Consider the following 19,098-nt stretch of genomic DNA (forward strand, 5'->3'; position numbering starts at 1 on the left):
TTCTTAGGTGGATAATAAAAAAAATAAAATGAAAATGACTCTTTCCGTGACCTTTCTCTGTTTGTTTTTTTTCATCTGCAGAACGCCGTTCGCCACAACCTCAGTCTGCACAAGTGCTTTGTGCGCGTGGAGAACGTGAAGGGGGCCGTGTGGACGGTGGATGAGATGGAGTACCAGAAACGCAGGTCTCAGAAGATAACAGGGTACGTTAGAGCAGAGCTGTCACTCTAACTCCCCACCTAGTCCTAGGGCCTGTACCGTATTACCACTAATAATCAGACATTTTTAAATAGCACTGTAATACAGGTCTCAGACGATAACAGGGTACGTTAGAGCAGAGCTGTCACTCTTAACTCCCCACCTAGTCCTAGGGCCTGTACCGTATTACCACTAATAATCAGACATTTTTAAATAGCACTGTAATACAGGTCTCAGATGATAACAGGGTACGTTAGAGCAGAGCTGTCACTCTAACTCCCCACCTAGTCCTAGGGCCTGTACCGTATTACCACTAATAATCAGACATTTTTAAATAGCACTGTAATACAGGTCTCAGACAATAACAGGGTACGTTAGAGCAGAGCTGTCACTCTTAACTCCCCACCTAGTCCTAGGGCCTGAACCGTATTACCACTAATAATCAGACATTTTTAAATAGCCCTGTAATACAGGTCTCAGATGATAACAGGGTACGTTAGAGCAGAGCTGTCACTCTAACTCCCCACCTAGTCCTAGGGCCTGTACCGTATTACCACTAATAATCAGACATTTTTAAATAGCCCTGTAGTACAGGTCTCAGACGATAACAGGGTACGTTAGAGCAGAGCTGTCACTCTAACTCCCCACCTAGTCCTAGGGCCTAGGTGAAACAGTCAAGTGGTGTAATATTTAAAATACGTATTTCTCCTCATAGCTGTAATATTAAATCACATTAGAATGATTGGCAGCCTTTGAACATACACCATATACTGTATTACAGGGCTGATTATTAGTGGTAATACGGTACAGTATTACCACTAATAATCAGCCCTGTAATACAGTATATGGTGTATGTTCAAAGGCTGCCAATCATTCTAATGTGATTTAATATCACAGCTATGAGGAGAAATACGTATTTTAAATGTTACACCACTTGACTGTTTCACTGTTTAATATACAATGATATTAGAATTAGATATAAAAAAAAAAACTAAATGTTGCAATATGCCATTTTGTAAGAACATTTATTTCAAAATGTTTTGTGTATTTGTGTTTCCTGGTGTAGAAGCCCGACGCTTGTGAAGAACCTTCCCTCCAGCCTGGGCTATGGAGCTGCTTTAAACGCCAGCTTACAGGTAAACACCTAGCGTTAACCTGCGGTTGCTCTGTCAGATCCTGTACGCTAGACAAAATGTGACTGATTCCCCTCCATTGTATCGTGGGTACTATAGCCTACAGCTGTCTATGTGTGTGGTTTCTGTGTGGTTAAATGGAAGTAGTTCTTAAGACCTCGGCCTACTGTATTGTATGTTCATTAGTCAGCAAGGGAGAGGCGGAACGAAAGTGGCTAAAGTTGAGTGGAGGGTCTCTCTTTCCTCTCGCTCTCCTCTCTCTCCTCTCTCTCCCTGCCTCTCTCGCTCTCCTCTCTCTCCCGCCCTCCATCTCTCTCCATCTGTCTGGTTGATATCAGTGAGAATGGAGGCCACCCTGTGGCTAGAGCAGAACCAGCTCTTTCTCTCTCTCAGCTTGACTACAGGCTCAGATTGATAGCATTTGCATTCATATTTATCCAAGCTGTCATAAATGATTTGGCTTCAATGCTGTTGGCCAGCCAGCAAGGTGCTCATGGCAAAAAACTTTACATTTTAATCGCAAATATAACTTTAATGCGCAGGAGGCAAAAGTGTCAGGAGTTCAATATCATTTTTTTGGTCTGTTTAATAGTCATCGAAAGATGGGGATATCAGCGACGTTAAAAATCTTTCATTGTGTGGAGTTATATTGAGTCGAATAAACCATCAGTGAAAACTATCCAATCATTAGTAATATAAATCCTCTAATAAGCATCCAGTTGTTAGCATAATAGCTTGTCTCAAGTCTTCACTAGTATTATCTGCATATTAAAAGTTATATATCTTGAACGTTGATTGCTGACATGCAAAACATTTTTGGGACAATATCAACAATGGACTATTGAAACAAATACCAAAAGATAGTTTTTGGATGGAATTTTCTTTTAAGTGCGAGGTTTATCTTCATGATGGCCTGTAATATGAATACCCAGTAGTCTCTAACTTCTCTCTCTCTCTCTCTCTCGCTCTCTCTGTCTCTCTCTCTCGCTCTCTTCCTTTCTCTCCATTCGCTCTCTCCATCTCTCACTCCCTCTCTCTCTCTCTCTCTATCTCTCTCTCTCTCTCTCTCTCTCTCTCTCTCTCTCTCTCTCTCTCTCTGTCTCTCTCTCTCGCTCTCTTCCTTTCTCTCCCTTCGCTCTCTCCATCTCTCACTCCCTCTCTCTCTCTCTCTCTCTCTCTGTCTCTCTCTCTCGCTCTCTTCCTTTCTCTCCCTTCGCTCTCTACATCTCTCACCTTCTCTCTCTCTCTCTCTCTCTCTCTCTCTCTGTCTCTCTCGCTCTCTTCCTTTCTCTCCCTTCACTCTCTCCATCTCTCACTCCCTCCCCTCTCTCCATCAACATCCCCCCTTCTCTCTCCCACCCTCTTCCTCCCTCTTCTCTACCCCTTCCTCTCCCCCTCTCTCCCCCTCTCCCTTCCTCCCTCCCTCCCAGGCGGCGCTGGCTGAGACCTCCCTGCCTCTGCTGGGGAACCCTGGTCTGATGAACAGCAGTTCGTCTGGTTTAATGGGAGGCAGTCCTCATGGTCTAATGGGCGGGAGCCCCCCTGGTATGCTGGGCGGTAGCCCCCATGGATTGATGGGTGGTAGCCCACATGGATTCATGGGCGGGAGCCCCCATGGGTTGATGGGCGGCAGCCCCCCAGGAATGATGGGTAGCAGCCCCCCCAGCCTGCTCCAGTCCAGTCACGACGACTTGAACGGATCACTGGATCACCTGGACACCAACGGCCACAGCAGCCCCGGAGGATACTCCCCACAGGCACACATGTAAGTAGCACTCAGTGGCTTCTCGTTGGTGTCGATTCACGCACACGCACACACACACACACCTACCTCAGTGTGTTCACTGTAACACAGAGAGTTGGTGACAGACCTCCCCCTCTGTTCCATGTACCAGATGATACAGTAGCAACAGTGGATCCCCACTTTCCCCATAGCTGTCTTTTGTTAGCATCGTAGCTTGTTAAAAATCTTTACTAGATTATAACATAGTGGGAGGTTTTTGGGAGCCAATTTGATTTTAGTACTAAATCACCAGCATATTTTGGCCATATTTTTTTCAAAGACATCTTCATTTCAATGACACATTATGCCACACCTGAGGTGAGGTTTACACACATGGCTTTCAGTTATAACCTATAAAAAGATGATAATTACACATTTGGTTTGAATTACTCCAATGTCTGTATTGTAGGGGTTTAGAAGTCATATTTTATTCAAGACCGTCCATATTAATATTTAGCAGCTAACTGTGTCATTAATTACTTTAAAATCGTTGCCTTCTCTATCTTTTTTAATGGAGGAGCCCAGAGAGCGGGCCGTTAAAAATGGATGTCATGTGGATTTCAGGAATGTGTATGTTACAAATGTGCTCTCCCTCTAACCAGTGATGTCACACGTGTCACTGTAGTCCATGTTTACACCGCCAAAGATAGAAAATGAAGCAACAGGGGCGCTGTATGTGTAGTCAATACTTCCTCCATCCCCCACACACTTCCTTACCCCCCCCCATTTGAAATCAATGATGCAAGCCCAGCCACAGTAGCTAACATCTCTGGAGTAGCACTGGGAATTAAGCCAATTCTGTATCTAAGAAGGGGACTGGCTGTTCTGAGAGGAACTGGCCTAACCCACACATTCATTTGTTTGGATGTGTTTATTCCTTTCGGAAATGGGCCAGAGTAAGGGGGACAGGATCCCTGTGTATCCACTCCCCCAGGTTGTTGAACTTTTAATAACGGACAGAACAAGAGACTCTCTCTCTCAGACGACTTCGCCTCAGTGTGAGGGGTTGTTGTGGAGGCTGCCGCCACGACCGCTCTCCGCCTTTACATGGCCGCCTTTACATGGCCGTTGGAGACTTTTATCTCCCTCACCAACTTCAAACATCTGCTATCTGAGCAGTTAACCGATCGCTGCAGCTGTACATAGTCTATCGGTAAATAGCCCACCCATTTTTACCTACCTCATCCCCATACTGTTTTTATTTATTTACTTTTCTGCTCTTTTGCACACCAATATCTCTACCTGTACATGACCATCTGATCATTTATCACTCCAGTGTTATTAACCTGCAAAATTGTAATTATTCGCCTACCTCCTCATGCCTTTTGCACACAATGTATATAGACTCCCCTTTTTTTTCTACTGTGTTATTGACTTGATAATTGTTTACTCCATGTGTAACTTTGTGTTGTCTGTTCACACTGCTATGCTTTATCTTGGACAGGTCCCAGTTGCAAATGAGAACTTGTTCTCAACTAGCCTACCTGGTTAAATAAAGGTGAAATAAAAAATAAAAATAAAAAAAATCCTCAAAATGGACGAAATGTGCTTTTATGAGTGGGCTCTCTGGCCTGCACTTGATAATGAAGGGAGAGTAACACTAACTAAAGAGTACATGGCGTACCAGCCGGTCCTCAGGAGAGAGCAGGGAAACTTCACAAATCAAGTGAATCGAACAATTAGACAACCCCCCCCCCCCCCCCCCCCACACACACACACACCTCTAGAGGTTAATGCTATCAGCCAAACAGCGACTCAGATAGCTCCAGGCATGTTACCATTTATGTGTGTGTGTGCCCTCCAGGGTATGCTTTAGAGGAAAAGACTAAAGAAGACAGGAACTAGATGTGCTAGCTAGAATCACAGTACATTAGGGTGTTGCTAAAGTAAAAACAGTTTCACTTTGAATAAAAGAGATGTGTTTTTTATGTTGCGTTATTATCTAAGGCCATTAAGTTGTTGTATGTACTTTATAACACTCAACACTCCTTGATAACCACAAATAACCCATGTTCAGATGCTATCAGATGCTATCATGTGTGTCACTCTGCCCTCTGATCGTGCCCCCACCCCTCGTTAACTTACGACACATAGCTAATGATGTTATTTGCGTCCCTGCCGTGCCTCATGCAGAGCGGGATTTACCAGGGATCATAATCTGCCAGTGATAGTGATGAGTCTCTGTCCAAGATGCACTTATGAACCACAGACACACACAACACACACACACACACATGAACGTCACGCGCACACACATAGCTGGTATTTATCAGACACAGAGCCTAGGCATTTAGTTCAGACTTCATAAAGCCAGCTAGCCATTAACGACTGAATGACTCACTCTCAAAGCCACAACGAGGACTAATCATTTTTCTCCTTTCTTTTATTCATTCTCCAACCACACAAGCATGCTAGTGGTTTATAATGGATGCAAGTGAAAGCTGTGAGCTATGCCTGTGACGATGAGGGGCAAGGGTTGTGCTGTGGGTGTCTAATGGCTGGGCTACTGACCACCGTCTGGTCCTGCCTCGTGCGTCTCCAATTGGTATTAATATCGTCAATGTAGCATGTTTGTTGCAACATGTTAAATACAACATGATTTATTAGAAAGCTGGAGGGAGATCACCAAGGAGTTGAATGTACTTCAGAAAGTATTCACACCCCCCTGACTTTTTCCACATTTTGTTGTGTTACCAGGTGGGATTAAAATGAATTTCATTGTCAGTTTTTTGTCAACGATCTACACAGAATACTCTGTAATGTCAAAGTGGAAGAAATTTTTCCCTGTCGTTTCTTTTTATCCTAAAAAACTCCCTAGTTCTTGCCGATGACAAGCATATCCATAACATGATGCAGCCACCACCGTGCTTGTACATGAAGAGTGGTTCTCAGTGGTGTGTTGTGTTGGATTTTCCTCAAACAGAATTATTTGTATTCACGACATAAAGTTTATTTCTTTGCCACATTCTTTTCAGTTTTACTTTAATGTCTTATTGCAAACAGGATGCATGTTTAGGAATATTGTTATTCTGTTCAGGCTTCCTTCTTTTCACTGTCATTCACTGTCACTGTCATTTAGGTTAGTATTGTGGAGTGACTACAATGTTGTTGATCCATCCTCAGTTTTCTCATGTCACGGGCATTAAACTATGTAACTGTTTTACGGTCACCATTGGCGAAATCCCTGAGTGGTTTCCTTCCTCCGACAACTAAGTTAGGAAGGACGCCTGTATCTTTGTAGTGACTGGGTTCATTGTTACACCATCCAACGTATGATTTATAACTTCACCATGCTCAAAGGGATATTCAATGACTTTTTTTTTTTACCCATCTACCAATAGGTGTCCTTCTTTGTGATGCATTGGAAAACCTCCCTGGTCTTTGTGGTTGAATCTGTGTTTGAAATTCACTGCTCGACTGAGGGACCTTACAGATAATTGTATGTGTGGGGTACAAAGATGAACTAGTCATTCAAAAATCTTGTTAAACACTATTATTGCACACAGTGTTAGTCCATGCAACTTACTGTGTGACTTGTTAAACACATTTTTACTCCTGAACTTATTTAGGCTTACCATAAGAATGGGATTGAATACTTCTTGACTGAAGACATTTCAGCTTTTCATGTTTAATTAATTTGTAATTTCTAAAAACATTATTCCACGTTGAAATGATGTGGCTGTAGGCCAGTGACACAGCATTTAAATTTAATACATTTTTTTTATTTTGTATTTTTTATTTTACCCCCTTTTTCTCCCCAATTTCGTGGTATCCAATTGTTAGTAATTATCTCATCGCTACAACTCCCATACGGGCTCGGGAGAGACGACTGTCGAAAGCCATGCTGCACTGCCAAGCCAAGCCGCACTGCTTCTTAACACAGCATGCATCCAACCCGGAAGACAGCCGCACCAATGTGTTGAAGGAAACACCGTGCACCTTGGTTAGCGTGCACTGCGCCCGGCCCGCCACAGGAGTTGCTGGTGCGCGATGAGACAAGGATATGCCTACCGGCCAAACCCTCCCTAACCTGGACGACGCTAGGGCCCACGGGCCTCCCGGTTGCGGCCGACTGCGACAGAGCCTGGGTGCAAACCCAGAGTCTCTGGTGGGACAGCTAGTGTAACAGTACAAATTTAGACCGTCCCCTCGCCCATACCCGGGCGCGAACTAGGGACCTTCTGCACACATCAACAGTCACCCTCGAAGCATCGTTACCCATCGCTCCACAAAAGCCGCGGCCCTTGCAGAGCAAGGGGAACTACTACTTCAAGGTCTCAGAGCAAGTGACGTCACTGATTGAAACGCTATTTAGCGCCCACGCTAACTAAGCTAGCCGTTTCACATCCGTTACACTCACCCCCCTTTTGACCTTCCTCCTTTTTCCGCAGCAACCAGTAATCCGGGTCAACAGCATCAATGTAACAGTACAAGTTTAGACGTCCCCTCGCCCATAACCGGGCGCGAACCAGGGACCTTCTGCACACATCAACAACTGACACCTACGAAGCGTCGTTACCCATCGCTCCACAAAAGCCGCGGCCCTTGCAGAGCAAGGGGAACTACTACTTCAAGGTCTCAGAGCAAGTGACGTCACTGATTGAAACGCTATTTAGCGCCCACGCTAACTAAGCTAGCCGTTTCACATCCGTTACACTAGCACTGCGATGCAGTGCCCTAGACCACTGCGCCACCCGGGAGGCCCCAATTTAATACATTTTAAATTCAGGCTGTAACACAAGAAAATGTGGGAAAGTCAAGGGGTGTGAATACTTTCTGATGGCACTGTATATGTTTTTTGTAAAAACATTTATTGGGAGAGATTAAAAAAAAAAATAATAATAATAATAATATCAAAATATCAAAACATATGTCTGTTGATTAGAATGGTAGCTCTGACTATGAATATTGTGCATTGTTTTTATTTACGACAACAAATGCAATTCAATAAATGTGTTACCAGATAACTAGAATGAGTGTATATAAATGAATCCCAGATAATCGTTTCATCCCTCTCTTCTGGAGGGGAGAGTTCTGTTTATTCTGGTTTCTCCTCTTGAGTGTGTGGGTTGAGAAGGGAACAGAAATATTCATCACGCCGCCTAGCATCCTAAAAAGGCAAAGCTTCTCCTTCTAGCTACCACATCTGAATATGAATTTATTTTGCTATAAATATTAAAGTAATCTGTACCTTTTAAAATTATTTTCAAATTCCTCCTGCCATTGATGAAGGCAACCCAGGAGATGGCTGCCAGACATGTTCTAATACAGAGAGTACTTGATAAGGATTTCTTTCTCTCTCTCTCTCTCTCTCTCTCTCTCTCTCTCTCTCTCTCTCTCTCTCTCTCTCTCTCTCTCTCTCTCTCTCTCTCTCTCTCTCTCTCTCTCTCTCTCTCTCTCGCTCTCTCTTCCCCCCCCCCCCCCCCCCTCTCTTAGTCCACAGGGATTCCCTGATGCATCCGACGTGTCAAAAATAATTAGGTTTTGTCAGATTTACCATCGCAACCACAAACCCTTTCCCTGAGTAGGGCCCCGGATCATGTTAAGCCTTGTTTGTGTGTGACAGCATTATTGTTCTTGTTAGTAGCCCCGCACATCCGCGCCACACTCTGTTGTTCCGGAGGGGGGGGGAATGTCCCCACTCAGACCGGTGTTTCAGTGTTTTCACACTGCGCTTATTGACAGTGGCTAAAGATGTTCATTCATTTAGAGTTGAAAACATGTATCATGTATGTCCGACTGAACTGCCGAGGTGAAGCTGATTAATGGCGGAGACTAGCTGCAGGTTTTTCCATCTGGAGGAGCGACACGCACGCCCCTCTGCATATTAACGACGCATTGCGCTTTCTATTAACAAGTTAAAGTAAACTTGACTCCCCTTGCTCCGGGGGACTAGAGGGGATGAGAAATTCTCCATTATTTAGTATGCAGTGTGGTTTTTTGTGTGTTTTTTTTTAGATATATTTTAAGTCAACCAGGTGCCATCGGTGAACTCTTGATGGCCAACCATGTCTGAGTATAAGCCGTTGTCACATTTTGGTCATAAAAATGTTGATGCAATTGCTTAAGACTGGAAGTGATGTTTCATGTTGAACTATCCTTTCACAAATACTATGGTTGTTGTTACATGCTGTTTAGCAACGTAATTCAGGCTGATGTCCGTTATTGTCATCAAATGTTATTAATGTTTTCTCTGAAAAAGATGAATATACTTTATGTTTATTAATATGGAATGTCTAGTATACATTTTGTAGAAGAGGGAGGCTATTTGAGTGATTTCTTAGTTGTTGTTTTTTCTGGTTCCATCCCCTGTTAATTGTGCTGAGGGGCTTCTCCCTCACAATCTTTCTAATTACCTTTAACAAATAGCAGCGTGATAAAATATGTGACCCAGGGTGAAGGGTTGATTCCATAGAGCCTTATACGCGAACAACTCAGATATTCATAAGAGGATCTCTCTGACTTCACCACCACTGTAGACCCCCGTCTGCACCTCACTGACCAACCACCAGACAGACAGAGACACAGGTTTAGTTCAAAGCTTTGTACTCCAACACCTTGGTAGTGCATGGGTGAAATCAGGGCTTGTGGCACTCATTTGAATTTCAACCAGCCTAACTTCTCACTTAAATCGTAGTTTTTGTGTTTAATTGTATGGGAGTTCACACATTCACGACTGTACGACAGTAGCTTCTACCTGGGTGGACTATGGGACTAAGGCACACTGGTGGACCTGTAACAATTTCCTACTCTATCGTTTGTCTTTATGTATAAAATAATTAACAACATATTTCATCCATTCCTTTCCAGGTCAGCGATCCACATCAAGGAGGAGCCGTTGAACATGGACGACAATGACTGTCCGATGTCGCTGGTGACGACAGCCAACCACAGCCCAGAGCTGGACGACGACCGGGAGCTGGAGGAGGGCAACCTATCAGATGACCTGGAGTGACTACTGGAGTCCCTCCCACTACTACAGGCCCCTCCCTCCACCTCCGTCACACTGTCCTCCTACCTGTTTCCTCACAGGCTGCCCTCCTAGAACCTGCTAGAACCAGAACCACTCCTCACCCAGAACCAAACAGATGAGACCACAGCTGACTCTCCTCCTTCCCGACCCGCGGACTGGAGTATTTATTGAGCATGCATCCGGAAGACGAGGCCCGAAGGAACTCTTTGTTGCAGCCCTTTGGGATCCCTGACTGAACATGACAGGCATGAGATGTCTGGTTTTTAAAACGACTTTCAGACCTGTTAAATTAAGATGGCTTGGCCACTACATACACACCGACAAACACAGAGGCTCATGGACGGAAAACGACAAAAACACGAGTCGAGAAACCCGTTCTGTAGAAAGCTAACGGCCTCTTATATACTGCCAAAAAAATATGTTGAATTTTGTGAATATCAAAAGCCCTCACAGTAGTTGTTGATGTTAAAAACAATTGCTGGTTCAATTCAAACGTTGTTGCTCTGTCCATCATTTGCACAGGAGTAGTATCAGAAATTAGTGTCACTGCCTGTATGTTGCTAAAAAAAACAAACAAAAAAAATATTTTCTTTTCTTTTAGCGTTCTACTTTTTGTATTTTGATTTCTGGCACCACCAACTGTAAATGCCATTTCCTGTTTCCCAACAGTAACAGAAGCACGGTATCAAGACTGTTGCAGCTGTCAAAAAAGTAGGCTTCCAGTCTGTATCTGTTTGTGATGAAAAGTAATTAACGTGACATTAAGTTTGAATAACTTAACTGTTTGTGTAAGCACCAACCAATACGGGGGAAAAAATGCATTTCTGCATATTCTTCTGCTGTTCTCTTTTACCTCCTTGTTCTAAAGCTTTGTCTACCTGCAAACAGTCACAGGCAACAGCTAGAAACCAAAGCCAACACTATCAATGGCCAATAGCTTAGACAGAAGCCACCAGACTCTTTGGTCAGCCTTCTGTGACTTTAACTAGTACAAAGAGACGCTTTCCACAAACTACCTTCGAAGTAACCTCTGGGATCGTTTCATTTAGCCCTGTACAAAGATGATTCAAGAACAAAAAATAAAAGATTTTGATGTGTAATTTGATAACTCGTAGTGTCCACTTGGGTTTTAGGGCGAGAGAGCAGTATCTCCCGGGACCAGAGAGAGGAGAGGAGATGTGATATGTAACTACAAGCTATGTGATAGGGACTGGTAGATAAGCAGCTGTACTGCAAACGTGGATCATGACCAAAACAAACATTTGTGTGTTCAATGGAAGTGCAGAAAATTGTGTTGTTGTGAAGATTGTTTTGGGGGGATTTTCCGTCAACCATCAGGTCATAGTTTTTTCGAATCGAGTGAATATGTCATGTTCAGTGGGACTGTCAACTATGTCATGTCTTATTTCCGCGCGGTTTGTTTTGAGCCGCGTTTAAAACCGAAACTGGAAACATAGAAACCAAACATTTAAAATATCTAGTAAAGCCAAATAAGTCATAGTTTCAAGTTGATATGAAATGGTGTGGCTTGGTTATCACATAAAAGCAAATAATACAGCCATTGTCGAAGAGGGATATCAAAGGTGAAAAGAAACATTTTCTAGGTGATATTTGCTTTATTCTATGGTTTAAATACTTCATTACTTAGCTTCTTAACTACATAGATACAGTCAGTGGTAGCGTAGGAGAAGCTATCTTTAACTGCACTGAATTCTGTATAGGGTAGGCAACTTGTATATCACATTTGAGATTCTAGTGGCAGGAACAGAACTTAGTGATTGCCTAAAAATAATATATTTCATTTCTCTCAGCTAAATGACATCTAGAAAAGTGGATGCTGTTGCTTTAATGGCCATTTCTGTTTTCAGTCAAACCAAAGTTACACAAAATTCTGCCTCTGGTTATGGGATACTTATGTTATACTCTAGAAATGACACACACAAACGCTTTCAAAGGCTCACACGCACACACAGTCCTGTGTTTTCGGTCTGCCAGTTTTCCCGGTCCTTGTCTTGGTAGCTTTCAGATGCAGAAAAACAGATACTGTCAAATAACTGACTGAGTCGTGTTGTATTTTAACTGTCAGTGTGTGTGTCTGGAAACATACTCTGCATATGTTGTTTTCAAGTGTTGTGCCAAGCCCAAAAAAAGTTGACTGCTAGAGCTTAGCGCACTACTACATAGATAACCAAACACACGTTACACACACACACACACACTCATGCCAGTTCCACTTCAAGAGGGTGCTGGGCCCAGGAACAAAGCTTCTCCCATATGTACTTTGACGGAGTCAGCAAGAAAATGACTTGAAGACCACGTTCATAATAATCTTATCACACCAAATATAAAGGAACACGGCATCTTTCAAAAAAAAAAAAAGGATTCTCCCACTTAACCCCAAAAAAACGAAGGCTTTCTATAAATAATAATAAAAAAAAAGGTTCTACCTCTGCACAACCAATTCACAACAATTAAATGGCAGATTGCACGTCGAGTTATTAGAGAGCCACAAGAGCTGTTACACTTTACTCAAACGGTCACGGCTCGACGGACAGTTTACATTCCCGACGTCAGACACGGAAGAAGATTAGTAATTGTCATAGGTTGTCCTCAAACATTTGTAGAATGATCATGTAAAAAATACCTTTCAAAGGAATATTGTGTTTTAAAATGCATGTCTAAAATCATTTGGTTGGACTGGAAAACAATCACAAATACAAATAATGTAAGAAATACAGATGATCGGGATGTTGACCTAATGCATCAGAATGCACACCTCGGCTATGCTGTTTGGGAAGGAAGACACCGGCCGGCCACAGAATGCATATTACCTGTAGATTTTGCATGGGTTTTGTAAAAATAAAAATGTATAAAATAGTTGCTTGCACACAATACCAGAAAGATCTCCAGAACTGCAATCTGCTCCTCCACTAGATTTTAGGATTTGTCTGGATTTTCTGGGATGATTTTGTCTGTATTTTGATAACTGTGCATACTAATGTAAAAATGTTGGTGGACCCATAAAATTTACCAGATTTTTTTTCTAAGCGGGGGGGAAAAAAAGAAGAATCAGTGTTTCTTTTCTGAATTTCATGATTTTTTTTTTGTTTTTTTTTACCTCTCTCTCATTGCTCGCTAAGAATAGCAAACCTGCTTTTTTTCCCGCATCAGCTTTGCGTAGCTGTAAGGCTTAACCTAATGTGTGTATTTATTGCTTGTACCTCTGTGCATACTTTATGAAGCATTATGTCAGGCAGTTGAGTCCTGTATACTTTCTACTACTATCATTCTCTAATAATTGGGAATGTGACCCCCCCCCCCCCCCTATGTATACAGTAAATTGGGACTGTAGCAAACACATGTTTATGTAATTGGTGAATACATGTTATGTTTCTGTTTGATTCCTTTATGATGGAGCTCATTTTTGATACTTTACCGTGTACTGTGTCCGATGCGTTTAAAGATTCTCTGACACTAGAAGGTCATGGTTGAGAATTGTAACAGCCGTTATTATTTTCTGTATTCATGGCTTTTCACTGCTGACTAAAATAAAGGACCAAAACTAGGATTTGAAAAGCAACTGTCTGCCTCCAACTTCAGGGAGTTCTTGCTTTTTTTTGTGCACCTATATATTTTATTCGACAAAGTCACAACCATGAAAAATCGAGCTGGCGCTACGCGTTTAATGTTTCAGGACTGTGCTACTTCTGAGAATGATCAACAAAAAAACAAAAAAAATGTGAATGTGTATGTTACAAGGCTTTGTTCCAGATTCTAGCACCCAGAGTCTTGTTTAGAGGACTGGGACATGCGGATCCATTGGCAGTGCCCTCTGGAGCCAACCCCCTGGACCAGTAACGGCTCAGTAACGTGTTCAAGCCATCCTTTGATCAAGTACAACTATGGCCCAGTACACTACTAGGCCTGTAATTACTGGAAAGTTTATCATAAACCTTGACCAGGGGGTAGTTTATCCAGGGAATAGCATACTGTAGGGATCAACAGAGACTCAGAAGAGGCACACAGGTACCCACTGTAGAGAGGTGTGGGCATCAAGAAAGGGCATAAGAACCTGTTTTTTTTCATAAATAGCTGTTTATGGTTATATTTCAATGTTACTGTTTCCTTCTTCATTTTTCAAACCAATTCTCGATGGAAATGTGTTGACTGATGCTATAGAATAAGGAACAGTGTGGATGACAAGCAGTGGATAGCTCAACTCATCTCAGCTAGGTTACACCTTGTCGGTCATGGAGAGCTCTTACTGACACGCTCATTGAGATTCACACTGAATCCACCATGACCGATAGAATACAGAGGAGCTAATGGGGACCTAAGGGCTCATTCACGTTCCAAAGAGTGGCCAGGGACATTCTATCTGGGATGCTTTGAATCATGTCCGCTGGTCATTGAATGACAATGCCAACCCAAATGTTATTTTCTCTATGTGATGTCCCATGAGAAGTCAATGGGAGATACAACACACACACACACACACACAAACACGCGCGCGCACAGTCTCCCCAGTGACAGCCTGAGCCGCAGCCATGCCTGCTGTTGTCTCCCTCGACGGCGTTCCAGAGCATTACCTCGCGAGGCACACTCGTCTCTCGTGCTATTTATGCACACGGAAGTGTCTGTGAAGTCAAGTGAGGAGTTGCAACAAGGACGGGGCCTGTGTACCACGCAGCATCAGAGAGAGCTCCCGCATTAAAGTGTAAGGCAACGTCACAGACCCCTCTTTCAAAGGCCATGAAATAATAATGTGTTGTGGTTAGAGAGGTATCCGTGAGTCACACTGGCTGCTTTTCATAAAGTGGAGTTGTTTACAGTGAATAAAAGAACGAGGTAGTGGTGCAAACCTTTTCCACATGAACACTGGGAAGAGAAGTCCCTTCTTATATCCAGAGGAAAAGGAGAGAATTCTCTGTGAAATAGGTCAGAGTTCATTTCTAAACAACCTTTAGAAGGAGCAGCACCTTTATAGTCACACACTGGAAGCGTACCTATCATAGACCTACCGTACATTTTTGGACTCAGAAATGCACACAAAAGCTGATGTAGCCTACATGGAGATTGTTTCATTCTCAGTGCTTTTATTTGCTAATATTGATATTCTTTTAAATAATAGATTTGCACAGTTCATATTGTTATTGAATTTAAAAAAAGTGACTTGATCCTTTTAGGGCTTGTAGGATACTGACTTTTAAGTGATACAGTGTACCATTTGAGATTTAGAATTAGGCCTAGCAAATGAACTCCATCCAGCTATATCTAATTTCATTTCCAACACTGACCAATTAGGTCAATTTAGGCCGTCTCCTCCTGGGACGCCGTTGTAAATATCTCTTATTGATTGAGCGTCCGTCTGAGGACTCATCTCCCTCTCCTCCTCTCCTCCTCCTGGTCTGACAGTGTGTGTCAGGTCTCCAGAATACCCTGGCCCCCAGGCTGCAAAATTGCCTGCTAAATAGTCAGAGGCAATGGCGACGCTAATTGAGATCATCATTATTATAATTGCGGGCCCTGGAAAGCGCGTCTTAAATAATTTGTATTGCTCTCGAGTTGATATTGGACTCAGTGCAAAAATAATTGCATAGCTCCGAGGCACGTTTGGGTTCGGCACTCGTTTTTTTCTAGCGGTGCCAGTTTTATGCCATGACTCCATGTTCCGTAACGGACGCGGTCACGCCACTCACGTGTTTGTCCTATCAGCAGCACAGAGCCAGACAGAGCTCTGCACTGTTTCAGTTATATTATGCTGACAAAGCTTTTATTCATGAAGTCTATACTACTGATACAATGTCTTGCCATGACGCAGTGTTATGTGATAATAATAAATCATTGTTTCAGTTTAGTTTAGATGAGATACCCTTTAAAAATAGCTGTTTTTATCCCTATTTGTTTCGCTGTTTAAACAAAATAAGACACTGAAATTAACGGTTGTCGATTTTACATGCATCCTATTTGCTAGTAATGTTATACGGCGTTGCCTCTATGGGGCCAAAAATTATGTGGCCCTTAACATAGACATTCACCAATCATGACATCAGTGGGTCCTGGGCTAAAGGTACATTTTACTTCCTGTGGATATAATGTGCTGTGAATGAAGTAACGAATGCTGGAAAAAATGAATATTTCTCCCACTGAAACAAGGGATTAACCAAACAAAGTGGTGAGAAACTGCTGATATTCATGAATTCTTGCCTGTGGCATATTCAGCGTGCGCACACACACACACACACACACACACACACACACACACACACACACACACACACACACACACACACACACTGCCCCATGAGGCAGACACGCACACACACACACACACACTCAAAGCACAAATAGTGAGGCTCCATAATGCCACTAATGAATATTATATGGTAACATGGTTCAGTAATTGTTTTACAGCTGGTTATTCAGACAACAACAACACATTGAGACAGTGGGTAAATCTCAGACTGTAAAATGAGAACACATCAAACATGGATGAATGAATGAGAATCAGATCAACTAAATCCGCTTATCAACAACATCCAATCCCTTCCACATAAGTATTTTACTGAACATTATTACTTATAATATATCAACATTTGAGCTTGATAATGTGAAAGTGGCTGGAGTGATATGGCTCAAGGACCTCCACTATCAATTTCAATCCATTCGGTGGGAATCAGATCAAGACCTAATTGCCAATTCATATGAATTGATTAAAGAACGATTTCAATTACATACCACCACCATTGAGTTCTGATGCACCAAATTAAATTAGGACACTCGATTGTATCTCCGTATTTAAAACCCAGCATATTTAAGAGTCTGGCATTTTTCTGCTGGAACTTCTGAGGAGGAACTTTCTGTTCGATCTTGACCCCCCCCCAGAAAATGGATGAAGAGGGAGATGAAAAAACCTGAGGAGAGGAGTAAAAAAAAGACAAATCTAGCATTAGTGAGAAAAAGTGGGTTAAATCACTTACTGGAGATTTTTTAATGACATTTCAGTGTTCCTCGTATAATTACTCTTCATCTAAGATATCCCATAACGATGTTGGACAGTCTCGGTTCAGGCTCGCTGGCTCGCTTCATTAGCGTGTCATTCCTATTTCACATCAGAAGATTTAATTGTAATGCTGAATATGCACAGCTCTCCACTGAAACCCTAATCAAAGTGGATCCACTTGTATTATTCATATCAGAAATCAGCCTGCTTGCTATTTCTTTTTTAAAAATATAAATTAAAGAATGCAGATGCAAAAATCAGCTGTCATTTATTAGCACAATGCTGGCATATCTGCAAGGCATGCAAGCCAAACCCTTCTATCTTTCTCTCCGTAACATTTATCCCCCCCACCAAAAAAAAAAATTTGAGAGAGAAAACATTAAATGTACATACTAATTCCTCACATGAAGTCATCTGATTACAAAGCAGCTGACATTGGGCACTGGAATCCAAATGATTGGCAAGAAGAGAATGAGAAAGGTGCATGCATAGAGGAAAGGGGAAGGGATCGGGCAAGGACGGGGAAGAGAAGAGGAGGGGTGTGGGAAGGACAGGAGGGAGGATTAAGGATTTACATTAAATGGCAAAAACTTTTGTCCTGGGAAGGAAGAAACAGTGGCTTTGAGGTGGGCTGAAGACAGTGTCAACCCCCCCCCCCACACACAGGTTCTGCTGACCAACCATAAAATACAGCTAGCTGTGTTTAGGCTCTTATGTCAGTCAATGCATCCTGCTCTCTGTTATCCAGATGGGCCAAAGCCTTTTCTATTAGTGAAGAACACTGCTGATCTGGATGGCACACAGGGTGAATCAGAGGAGGATTTGAAATGGGAGGTTATTGTGACTATAAAGATTAGAGAAAGAGGCATTTTGGAGAGATGAACTCATTTTTATTTGTCATCCACATCAATAGAAATGCTTTGTATGCGTTTGGCATATATCCTCAGATTGGAAATTATTCTTATTTTGAAATAAATCACATTACCATTTTTCAGATCTAACCAATTCTAAATTCAATCTTATCATAAAGCCTCACCAATAAGTGTCTTGTGTAATTCTCATGATTGTGTTACTCCTAATTCTTAAACAACAAAGTATTTACATACAAAACATTGACAGTATTATTACGGATCTACCCTTCACTGATCTACCCTTCACAGTTGCGTATGTCATGATGTCACTGTTACAAAGCCATATGATTGGTTTCTCCTCCAGGTCAGATGGCACGGGTCATTACCAGTAGTCATGGCAACGGTGAGCCAATCAGAGCCACATTCTCAGCTGTTCTTCGTCTGCTACTTAGACCTAGGAGGCTTCTCACCTTCTCATCTCACCTCTACACACACACCAAGGATGGTTAGCAGGATCAGAATTCTGAAGTATTGCTGGATTTATTTTCTCCCTGGTCATTATAATAGATTGATTAATCGCGTCACTGATTGGCCAGATATTCCACTCACCTGGTGTCCCAGGTCTGAATCAGCTCCTGATTAGAGGCTAGGAAAATCTGCAGTATCTCTGACCTCGAGGTCCAAACTTGAGAAATGGTACTGCTAGGCATGTTTCATGGACTATAAGCATATTCATTGAACACACTGGATGTTAAAGTAACTGTCCAGTCAAAATCTCACTTTTTAAAGTTCATATTCTGTTAACTCATATCCAAATAACGTTGTTGACTCATCTTATATTTGTGGCCAAAGCATAAATTAGAGAACAAAACTCTTAAAAAATCCCACCTCAAACTTGTATCTCAAACAGACCGCATAAAAAATTTTTGCTATTTTCTCATAGAGGATGTTTTCATCCTCCTGAGGAGGACGAGCTGGCCAATCAGAAGTATTATTTATTTTATTTTCGCGTTGTTTGTAACTAGTTTGTAGATAATGTTACTGCTACCAACTCTTAAGACTGAAAAGAGTTTCCAGACATCAGAACAGCGATTACTCACCTCGAATTGGACAAATAATTTTTCTTTAATGAGTCGGACGGGAAGGATATACTCCAA

General features: G+C 42.3%; 1 protein-coding gene across 1 annotated transcript in view; it reads left to right on the top strand.

Moving 5' to 3' along the window:
• The window catches only part of LOC110490233 (forkhead box P2), a 114,529-nt gene extending 100,866 nt beyond the window's left edge, over positions 1-13,663 (top strand). The window contains 4 exon segments of the mRNA XM_036944523.2: positions 82-203; positions 1,265-1,334; positions 2,762-3,096; positions 9,925-13,663. Of these exon segments, the coding sequence (XP_036800418.2) occupies positions 82-203; positions 1,265-1,334; positions 2,762-3,096; positions 9,925-10,069 (672 nt within the window). The 3' untranslated portion in view covers positions 10,070-13,663.
• The last annotated feature ends 5,435 nt before the right edge of the window (positions 13,664-19,098 follow it).

The sequence above is a fragment of the Oncorhynchus mykiss genome, chromosome 15 (assembly GCF_057628025.1).
Source record: "Oncorhynchus mykiss isolate SJ-2025 chromosome 15, ASM5762802v1, whole genome shotgun sequence".
Taxonomy (NCBI): Eukaryota; Metazoa; Chordata; class Actinopteri; order Salmoniformes; family Salmonidae; genus Oncorhynchus; species Oncorhynchus mykiss.